This window comes from Propithecus coquereli, unplaced genomic scaffold (assembly GCF_000956105.1).
Source record: "Propithecus coquereli isolate 6110/MARCELLA unplaced genomic scaffold, Pcoq_1.0 Scaffold126, whole genome shotgun sequence".
NCBI lineage: Eukaryota > Metazoa > Chordata > Mammalia > Primates > Indriidae > Propithecus > Propithecus coquereli.
The window spans coordinates 4,056,651-4,067,371 of NW_012136747.1; the positions used below are offsets into that span (position 1 = coordinate 4,056,651).

The 10,721-nt window shown below is 55.9% G+C and overlaps 1 protein-coding gene across 1 annotated transcript in view; it reads left to right on the forward strand.

Annotated features, from left to right (window-relative positions):
* Positions 1-9,993, forward strand: part of CBX7 (chromobox homolog 7) — a 16,064-nt gene extending 6,071 nt beyond the window's left edge. Inside the window, exons 3-6 of the mRNA XM_012637961.1 lie at positions 3,714-3,779; positions 6,219-6,285; positions 9,056-9,407; positions 9,730-9,993. Coding sequence (XP_012493415.1) covers positions 3,714-3,779; positions 6,219-6,285; positions 9,056-9,407; positions 9,730-9,887 — 643 coding nt within the window. The 3' untranslated portion in view covers positions 9,888-9,993. The remainder of the gene's footprint in view (positions 1-3,713; positions 3,780-6,218; positions 6,286-9,055; positions 9,408-9,729) is intronic.
* The last annotated feature ends 728 nt before the right edge of the window (positions 9,994-10,721 follow it).

Consider the following 10,721-nt stretch of genomic DNA (forward strand, 5'->3'; position numbering starts at 1 on the left):
TCTCGGAGCCGGCGCGCGCTGTCCCCGCCCCCGTCCCTTGGTTGGCCGGATAATCCCGGCGCGCACCCCTGCCCGTGCGTGAGTGCGCGCGCGCGGCCGCCCGGGGGCGGGGGCGGGGCCCTCCGTCTCCTCCCAGGGGCGCTCTGCTGTCCCCCGCCCGGTCCCCGGTGTCAGGCGGCTGTGAGCTGCTCGATCCCTGCCTGCCTGCGCCGGCCTCCCTCGTGCGGCCTCCACCTTGCGGGGCTGTGGTCCGAGAGGTTAAGACCCTGTGCAAGGCCCCCACATCCCCCAGCGCAGAGCCGGACCAGGCCCCCGGCTGCCCGTCTGAGCCGGTCTGACCCTGTTGCCGCAGACCCCTTGTGCACCGGCTGTGTGCTAGACCCCGGCCAGACCCCGAGGACCGGGGCGGTCAGGCAACGCTGCTCTCCTAGGGTGTCCCCCGAAGGTAGAGGGTCGCTGAGAGCCAAACTGAGTTCCAGCCACGGACTGGCCCCTTCCCGGCTCAGTGCCTTGGGCAAGTTGCTTATGCCTCTGTTTCTTCATCTGTAAAATGGGGATAATAATTTAAGAACCTACCTCGTCAGAGTACCATGAAGGAGGCACCAGTTCCTAGAGGTCGTCCGCGCACCTGCTATCTTGGTGGCGGTTGTGCTTCAGATGAGGAAATTGAGGTCAGAGAAGGGTAGAGACTTGCCGGAATCACACAGCAGCTACATCGGCTGGAAATCGGCAGGCAGAGAGGACTAGCGCTGTAGACATTTCAGCGGCTAGAGAGAGGGTGAGGCCGACCACGCAGGAGGGCACAAAATTCCCCTTCTCACTAGTTATGGATGAGGAGATGCAACTGCTGTTCGGGGGAGGAAGGTTTAGTCTCTGCCAGCCCCTGGTTGCTGATACTGTAGTTTGGGCTTCAGTTTGACTTTCAGCATTTCTGCAAGGGTGAGCGAAGGCTGCAGGGGCTTCCACAACCCTTCCCATTGGGGGGGGCCGCTGGGCCTGCGCTGGGCACTTTGGGGAGGGGTTGGCTTTGCCTGCTGGGGCGCCGCTGGATCCATCCATAGTTATGGCCAAGTGCAACTGTAAGGCCCAGGGAGGCAGCGGAGGGCAGGGCCAGTCCTGCTGGCAGTGGGACAGCTTGGGAGGGATGTCAGGGAAGCTACAAGGATCTGCCTCTTAAAGGACGACTAGGAGTTCACCAGAGAGACGCTTTAAAGGCAGAGTAGGCACAGAGGAAGGGAGGTCTGGCGTGGGGACGTTGGAAGGGCCCGTACAGCGCTCAGGGCATGGCCTTCGTTGCCATGTCCACAGAGCCCATGCAGGCCTGATGCCAAGGAGCCGTGCCCACGTGTTAGCAGAAGAGAGGAGGAAAGCATTCTGTCCTCAGGCAACTTGTTGCTCCAGATTGGACTGGTGTTAAATATCACAAGAGATGTCCCTGGTACTTAAGTTAAAGGCTTTAGCTCAGCAGAGTAGGAGGAAGCCAGGGCAGCCTCTGCCCTAGTTCCTCTGCTGCCTAAGCCCTCCCTATACCCACGCACCTTCCTTCTTACCCAGAGAGCCTCCAGCCAGGATCAGAGAACATGGCTTTTTTTGTGTGTATGTATGTATTTTACATACATGTATATTTATGTTTGTTTATACAGTCATGTTGAACTTAATGACAGGGATACGCTCTGAGAAATTCCTGCTTAGGCAATTCTGTCATGGTGTGAACAGCATAGAGCGTACTTTCACACACCTAGGTGGTGTAGCCTACTGCACACCTAGGCTGTATGGTGTAGCCTCTTGCTCCTGGGCTGCAAACTTGCAGAGCGTGTTACTGTACTGCATACTGCAGGGAATCGTAACACGATGGTGAGCGTTTGTGTATCTCTGTATACCTAAACATAGAAAAGATACAATAAAAATACAGTATAGAAGATAAAAAATGGTACACCTGTATGGGGCACTTCCCATGAACGGCGCTTGCAGGACTGGGAGTTGCTCTGAGTGAGTCAGGGAGTGAGTGGTGAGTGAATGTGAAGGCCTAAATTTAAAAAGAATTTTTTTTACTCTTTTGTAATAACACTTGGCTTAAACCACAAACGCATTGTACCGATGTACAAAAATGTTTTTTCTTTATATCCTCATTCTGTAAGTTTTTTTCTGTTTTTAAAATGTTTTTTTTTTTTACTTTTAAAACTTTTTTGTTGGGCCGGGTGCAGTGGCTCACGCCTGTAATCCTAGCACTCTGGGAGGCCGAGGCGGGCGGATTGTTTGAGCTCAGGAGTTCGAGACCAACCTGAGCAAGAGCGAGACCCCGTCTCTACTAGAAATAGAAAGAAATTAATGGGACAACTAAAAATATATAGAAAAAATTAGCTGGGCATGGTGGCGCATGCCTGTAGTCCCAGCTACCTGGGAGACTGAGGCAGGAGGATCACTTGAGCCCGGGAGTCTGAGGTTGCTGTGAGCTAGGCTGACGCCACGGCACTCTAGCCCGGGCAATAGAGTGAGACTCTGTCTCAAAAAAAAAAGAAAACAAAAAACTTTTTTGTTAAAAACTAAGACAGAAACACACGCATTAGCCTAGGCCTACATAGGGTTGGGATCATCCAAACATCACTAGGTGATAACAATTTTTCAGCTCCATTCTAATCTTACAGGACCGCTGTCATTTATGTGGTCTGTCGTTGACCAAAACGTTAATGCAGCACATGACTGTACTTATTTTTTTTATTGAAAAAATTTTATACTTGTACCTGTGGTGAGTGATCCTGGTTTTTCCATTTATGGAAGTCATAGTTAGCTTTTTAAATAAAAAAAAAAATGAGCTGCTTTAAAAACAAATACTAAGTAAATAAAAGTGCAGGTGGAAGGAGGATGTGACAGGTGTCACCAGGGTGGTACCACAGATGGGTGTGCTCTGGGACTGCTGCACTGTTGCCACCAGGTCTGCCCCAGCAGGGGGAGGCTCTCTGGCGTGGGGTGGTGGGAGATCCTCTGTGGCAACACCACGGGGCGTGCTGTAGGACTGCTGGGCCATCGGGTCACTGGATACATACCAAACACCTGCTGCGTGCCAGGCCCAGAGACAAGGGAACTTTAGAGGTGGCCATGGTATGGGTTGGGGTACAGATGTGTGTGCTGAGGAGGGGGAGAGTGGAGGAGACCAGGCTGGGGCTTGAAGGGTGGAGGGGACAGCAGCAGACACTTACAGTGCACTTACTAAACCAAGTGTGGCTCTAAACACTTAGATTAACGGATTTAATCAGCACAAGGGTCCTTTACAGATGGGGAAATTGAGGCACAGAGCTGTTAAGTAAATTGCTCAAAGTCATACAGCTCGCTAGGGGCAGAGCTGGATTTGAACCCAGGTATGCTGTCTTCAGAGCCCCAGCTCCTTACCACCCTCTCTCGCCTGCTGTAGGAAGAGTCCCCTGGGAATTGCAGGGGCTTGCTCTCTTCCAGGTACCCGAGGGGCTCAGGTGGATGTGGGGTCTGATTGGGAGTTGGGCCCAGTCACATAATAGTGTGGTACGAATGAGGGTAGCTCTGAGGTTGCTGGATCCCTCAGGAGGCCCAAGCTAGGGTCAGCTCCTTGGAATAGGTGACAGTGACACCTTACCAGGATGGGGCAAAGGCCCGCCTGTTACGGGCCCTGGATCAGCAGCTGCAGGCTCTGTGGAGCCAGGTGGAAAAGGGCAGCTCTGACGTCTCGTTCCTCTCCCCAGGTACAGCACGTGGGAGCCAGAAGAGCACATCCTGGACCCCCGCCTCGTCATGGCCTATGAGGAGAAGTAAGGGGTCCTCGGCCTGCTGCCGGGCTGGGCTCAGGACTGACTGCGAGGCTTCCTGGGGAGCCCGCTGCTGGCTTGGCCTGGTCATTGGGGGCTGGGTGGGGCATCTGACTGGGCAGTCCAGCTTGGCCTGCACTGGGGGAAGCTGGTGGGCAGAGTCCCAGGGCAGCCGAGGGCCCTGGGTCCTTTTCCTGTTGCTGGTCACTTCCTTTACCCACCCAGGCCTCAGTCTCTCTGCTATGAAATGGGCCACCCTGAATAACACCCCAATTTCCCCAGGGTGAAACTTTACGGAGCCTGTAAGAGGTTTCAGTTTCGGTAAAAAATGTAAAAAGGCTTCACAAAGGTGCCCTGTGTGTGAGAGGGTGGCCGTATCAGTAATGCTGGTGGCGACAGGTCCAAGATAAGGTCTCTCAGGAGATTGTCTTACACGAGAAGGAAGGTCTGATGAAGTTCAGCAAAGGCTGGGGCAGGAGTGTGAGCTTTGGAGCCGGGATTTCTTTTCTTTTTTTTTTTTCTTGGAGGGTTTCACTCTGTCACCCTGGCTAGAGTACAGTGGCATCATCATAGCTCACTGCAGCTTGAACTCCTGGGCTCAAGTGATCCTCCTGCCTCAGCTTCCCAAGTAGCGGGGGTTACAGGCATGACACCACCATGCCTGGCTAATTTTTCTATTTTTTGTAGAGATGGGGTCTTGTTCTTGTTCAGGCTGGTCTCAAACTCCTAAGCTTAAGCAATCCTCCCACCTCCACCTCCCAAAGTGCTAGGATCATAGGCGTGAGCCACCGCGCCCAGCCTGGAGCTGGGATTTCTGAGCTCCGACTTGTCCCCCTTGGCTACCTCCTAGCCGAGTGGCCCTGGGCAAAATCAGTGTCCTGCCTCTGCTAGTTCCCTGCGGGGGTCCTAAGCACTATCTGACTGCTGCCTTTCACTGCGTGTGCCCAGCCTTTCCGCCCCCCTGCCAGAGAGCAGCCCCAGGTCCTTTGCTTCTCCCTGGCCCGCCAGACCATTTTGCAGAATCGTTTGGACCTGGCCCCCTACGGCACCCTCCTGAGGCACGGATGCCGTTCTCACCAGGCAGATGAGGAAACGGAGGCCTGGCGGGTCAGGGCACCTGCTCAGGAGCCTTGCAGCTGGGAACTGGCAGGACCAGGACGCAGCCAGGGCTCCTGACCCTGGGTCAGGTGCTTTTCTGCTGCCTCTCGGTGCTGGATTCTCACTGCTTCTCCCCCAGGAGGCTTCCTGCCACTGATTCCAGGACAAATTTTCCTCGTTCTTTCCTTTAAAAATCAGGGTGTCCCTGTCCCACAGCTTCTTTGCCTCCTGGTGCATGGTAGGGCCTTGGTCCAACAGGGCTGTTCCATGTGGGAGAATCCTGGGCATGTCTCAGAGTGTGGTAAGGACTGCGGGGGCAGGTGTCAGGGCCTGGGGTAGACTCCTCCACCAGGTGCCCTTTCCCCTCTGCCCTGGAGACCGGAGTCCTGTAGGGTGTGAAAGCTCCTGCCCAGAGGACAGTCAGACATTAGAAATAGACACCGTGGGGCTCACTGGTTTGTGCTGCGTTCAGAGTGAGAGACTGGCCCAAGGTCACACAACCAGGAAGGGGAGAGGGGTGGACTCCTGACTTCTGCATTCTTTCTGCCGTCCATATGGCCTCTGTAGTGGGGCTACAGAAAGTGTGGATGGAACTGAAACAGGAAGCAAAATGAAATGACTCTGAATCTCCCCACCACTTCTGGCACTGTTGTTTGGAGTCTCTGGTTGTGTTGTGTATGTCGTGTGTGACTTTATAAGCATCCTCAAGTTGTGTTTTGTGTTTGTGTGTTTTGATATGTGGGGAAGGCACCCAGCAGAGAGTCAGGCGTCTACTAGGCACTAATACAGGCTAATTTTCTTCCCGTCCCCCGACTAGATGGTACAGACAAGGTAGGAGCCTGTCCTCTCCCACGTTCGCATAGATCCCACATGGGGGGCAGTCTGGGCTGAGCTGCGCTTGCAAAAGGATTTGCCATTCTCATCCGCTCCCCTGGGACAGCCAAGGCAAATTGGATTGAGAGGTTTCTACCTGACTTTCTTAAGAGTAGAAATGGGAGCTGCAGTTTTGGAGCAGGGTCCCCAGCAGTGTGCAGAGCAGAGCCCTGATGTGGCCCTGGAGCCCAGTGATGGCTCACGTGTTTTTGGAGATGCTGCATGAGTCCCGCCTTAGCGACTGAGACCAGTGCCCTCCCCGTTTGTAAGATGGGAACACCAGGGCCCTGGGAGTAGAGCATCCGACCCCATTGTTGTGGCCCCAGCCGAGCAGTGGGGAGGATCCGTGGATGGTCTGGAGGGCGTGTCCCCTTCCCTACAGGTAGCAGAGGGCGGGTGAAGTGGATGCCTTGCTTTCCCTTAGATGTCACCCGTGTTTCCTTTTCTTCTGCCGCCTGCTTCGCACCCCAGGGAGGAGAGAGACCGAGCGTCGGGGTATAGGAAGAGAGGTCCGAAACCCAAGCGGCTTCTGCTGCAGGTAACCGGCCTGCCTTTGCGCCTCTTCCTCTCCCTGCCCAGCCATGGGCCCCACCCCTGGGGTCCACCTACCCTCCCCAGCTCCACCCAGGGCACTGTGGGCTGGGCACTGAGTGCATGAGCTGTGAGGGAAGGAGTTTAGAAGAGCCTGAACGTGGGGCTGGTGCCCAGGGATGACAGCCTGGGTGGGCGGTGCTGTGGGGGGAGGCGGGGTGGGCATGTGGCTAATAGAATCCTAGAATTTCGAGAGCTTAGAATCTTGCTTTGAGAAAAGCTTGAAAGCTTTGAGCTTTTTAATGCTCAAAATCCCCAGACACAAAATTGTAATACTCGAGAACCTCAGAAGCAAAAACGTTAGAATTGAGAAAACACAGGAGCCCAGAATTTTAGAAAAATTCAGGAATTTTAGAAAAAGAAACAGAGACTCTTAGAATTTTAGAACCATAGCCTTGGAATATGAGACTCCTAGAAACCTATCAGTGTTGCGTGGGAAGAAACCTACAGGGCCTCTTTTTCCAGTCTCCTGTCTAGTCTCTGCAACCTCCGAGGCTACCAACCTCTTAGGTCTCGGGGGCATTTTGCCGACTTTGGTGGTTTGCGGTGAAAAGCGAATGGGGTTTGAAGCAGCGTAGTTACAGGTTGAGCATCCCTAATCCAACATCGGGAACGCCTCAAAGTCTGAAACTTCGTGAGCGGCAACATGACGCTCAAAGGAGATGTTCATGTGATCATGGGCAAGTCTCTTCGCTTACAAAACAGGGGTGATAACAATACCTGCTCTCCTTAACTTAATAAGGCCCACTAGGGTAGGGTATTTGAAGCCAAAATATCGGGATTCTTGGTCTGTGCGCATGCGAGCCACACCAGTCCTCCTGGCCACTCCTTACCGTAGGCCGCCAAGGCTTTCACCAGGCTGGGCCTCCCTTCTCAGTGAGTGTGTCTGTCGGGTTTGGTGTGAATCGGGTCTAGGAAGGGAAGTGATACCTGCCAGCCATGTGCGTGCTAGGCCCTGTGTCTGGTGTGTTTCACAGATGAACACATTTCATCCACATGCCAAACCTACAGGGCAGACATATAAGTTACCTCTTGCGTGTAATAAATTACCTCTCTAACTTAGCAACTTAAAGCAATAAACATGTATTATGTCACATGGTTTCTGTGGGTCAGGAACTCGGGAGTGCTTTAGCTGGTTCTTCAGTGGTTCTAGTGTGGGTTCCAATCAAGATGTTGGCGGGAGCTGCCGTTAGCCGGAGGCATGACGGGCTGCAGGATCTGCCCCTGGGAGGCTGCTCACGGGAGGCAGTGCTGGCTGTGGTGGGGCTGGCTCTGCCCCACGTGGGCCCGGCTCTGCCCCACGTGGGCCCTGCGTTGGGCTGCAGGAGTGTCCTGACAGTACGGCCACTAGCTTCCCCAGGGCGGGTGATCCGAGAGAGAGAGCAGGGAAGAAGCCACAGTGCCTTTTATGACCTAACCTCAGAAGTCACACACCACGGTATTCCTCGTGGGAAGCGGCTGCATGCAGGTGTGAATTCCAGGAGGCGGATATCCCTAGGGACCACCTTGGAGGCTGGTCACTACAGCCTCTTCGCCGTTTCGCTGATGAAGACACTGAGATTGAGGGAGGCTAGTGGTTTCCCCAGGGTCACACGGCAGAAGCTGACTCTTGGCCCTGTGTCCCTTCCAGTAGCTGCAGTTGTCTCATGATGAGGTGGTGAAGGACAAAGAAGAAGGTGCCTTGCAGAATGGTAGAATTTACTGGGCTCCTGCTGGCCTGCCAGCAGGGTGGGAGGAGTGGTTTTGAATATGCAGCCTATGGGACCCACCTCCCAGCCACTGCAGTTTCCCCAGCCCCCCCAGTTTAGCCCTCCTCCCATCCCCACAGCAACACACACCCCGGGCGCCGTGATGCCCCGAGCAGGCCAGACGTGTCATCTCTGCCCCCAGCTTGGAGGCGTTCGACCTCACAGGTCCCATCTAAGGTCTCACTTTTCCTGGGGCTTTTGGCCTCTGGTGACAGGTGGCAGTAGAAGGTACTGTCCCAGAGTGATCCAGGATCTCCCAACATCTTGGCACCAGGGATCTTTCTTGGATTCATGTAAATTCTCCCAAAGTCAGTAAGATAAATGCCCAAATTATAAACTCCAGCCCTTGAATGGAGATGAACGTGCCCTCTAGCTCTGTTTCACCAAAGGTGGGGTGGGGTGTCAGCTGAGGCCTGGTCCCCAGGGAGGGGGTGGCCTGGAGGGATCGAGGGGTGTGCCTGTGGAGTGCTGTCCCTCCGGCTGGGTGACATGGGGCGCCCCAGCGCCGTGTGTCCTTGGTTGGCTTGCCCCAGGGTGCTCCAAAGCACAGCCTTTGCCCCTCTGCTCTCTGCCCTGCCCCACTTCTCCCCGGCAAGCGGCTCTTTCAGCTTTGGAGGTCCTTTAATGAGCACTGATGCCTTTCCTGAAATGAAGAACAACTCCTTCCTAGGTCCTGATTTGTTTCCCATTGGTCAATCTTCAGTTTGTACCTTTGCGTGCCCTTCTGCTGCACATGCAGGATAAGCCCTGTGGCCCCAGCCCCAGGGAGAGAGGCTCATCAGAAGGCCCTGGGGCCATTCAGGGGCCACTCTGGGCCGGGCGGGGTGCGGAGATGTCTGGCCCTGCGTGGGAGCTGGGAGGAGTCGCGTGGGCGGATGTGGGGCTCCGGTGGGAGGAGCAGCATGAGCAGAGGTGTGGCCGCGGGCGGGAGGCGGGGCTGACCCGAGCTGCCCTGGCTTGCCCCCGCAGCGGCTGTACAGCATGGACCTGCGGAGCTCCCACAAGGCCAAGGGCAAGGAGAAGCTCTGCTTCTCCCTGACGCGCCCACTCGGCAGCGGGAGCCCCGAGGGGGTGGTCAAGGCGGGGACACCCGAGCTGGTGGACAAGGGCCCCTTGGTGCCCACCCTGCCCTTCCCACTCCGCAAGCCCCGCAAGGCCCACAAGTACCTGCGGCTCTCACGCAAGAAGTTCCCGCCCCGCGGGCCCAACCTGGAGAGTCTCAGCCATCGACGGGAGCTCTTCCTGCAGGAGTCACCGGCCCCAGACGTCCTGCAGGCGGCCAGCGAGTGGGAGCCCACCGAGCAGCCCCCGGAAGAGGAGGGTAAGGCAATCCAGACCCAGAGACCCTCAAAGCTGGAAAGGTCCCTAGGTCATCAGGTCCAGAGAGTGCCGTGAGTGCTCGTGAGGCCACGGTGGGGACAGTCAGGCCTGGACGCAGGCCTGACACCTAGCCCAGAGCTCACTCTTCCCTCCTGCTCTCGGTGAGCTGTGTCTAGCCTTGAGCTAGGCCCCAAGCTGGCTGGAGATGCAGAGGGGAGGACCTTGTGTGGGGGTGGCTGGCGGGTCTGCATGCTGCCACCCACTCCCACCTGCCCACCTTGTCAGCGCCGCCCCGTCTGTCTGTCTGTCTCTCATGGCTGCAGCGGAGACAGACCTGGCCGAAGGGCCCCCTCCCTGGACACCTGCGCTCCCCCCAAGTGAGGTGACCGTGACTGACATCACCGCCAACTCCGTCACCGTCACCTTCCGAGAGGCCCAGGCGGCTGAGGGCTTCTTCCGAGACCGCAGCGGGAAGTTCTGAATCACCGTTTTTTACTCTTCTTAAACTGTTTTCTTTTGGGCTTGGGGTGGGGACTTCCAGAGATGGGGAGGGGTTGGGGGCGGGGTAATTATTTTATTTAAAAAAAAAACCCGAGCAGAAGAAGGGGGGAAGACCCTCCCACCCTTCCCCTTCCTCTGCGAGGGACTTTTACAGGGAGGCCTCGGGCAGGGGCTGGCAGGCCGGGCATCTCCCCAGGGCAGAACGGGGACAAGGCCACCTGCCTGGGACACCTCTGTCCTCATTCTCTAGAGATGCAGCAGCTGGCTCTGGGAGTGACAAGAGCGTTGGGAGGCCCAGCCTGCTCCCTTGAGCAGCCCGCTTCAGCCATCTGGCTGGTTTCCCCTTCCCATTTTTTTGATTGGGTCTTTGTTTTGAACTTTCCACTCCAGCTTTGTGGTGGGCTGTTGAGGCTGTCTGTGACCAGAGTGATGGGGTCAGCAAGCAGGGGCAGGAGGAAGGGTTTGAGATTGCTGGGGCATGTCCCCTCCCCTTCAGAGAGGTTTCTGCCCTTCCCAGGGAGGAGGCTGCCAGCTGAGACCCTTCTGCTGAGAGCTCCACCCTCCCCATCACCTGGCCTGTGCAGAAACACTCACGTGACGCCCAGCCCCACAGGTGTGCAGCGTGTGCGTCCCACATGCGCCATGAATGTGTGTGTGTCTACAGACATGTCCACATGGGCCTTGCAAACGTGCTTCAGAACCTGGCCAGGTGAATATGGGGTGATTCACAGCACAGAAGAACTTGCCACGACACCCCACACTCAACCCACCTTGCATGCACATCACGTGATAGGATCTGTCCTGACCTGGTTTG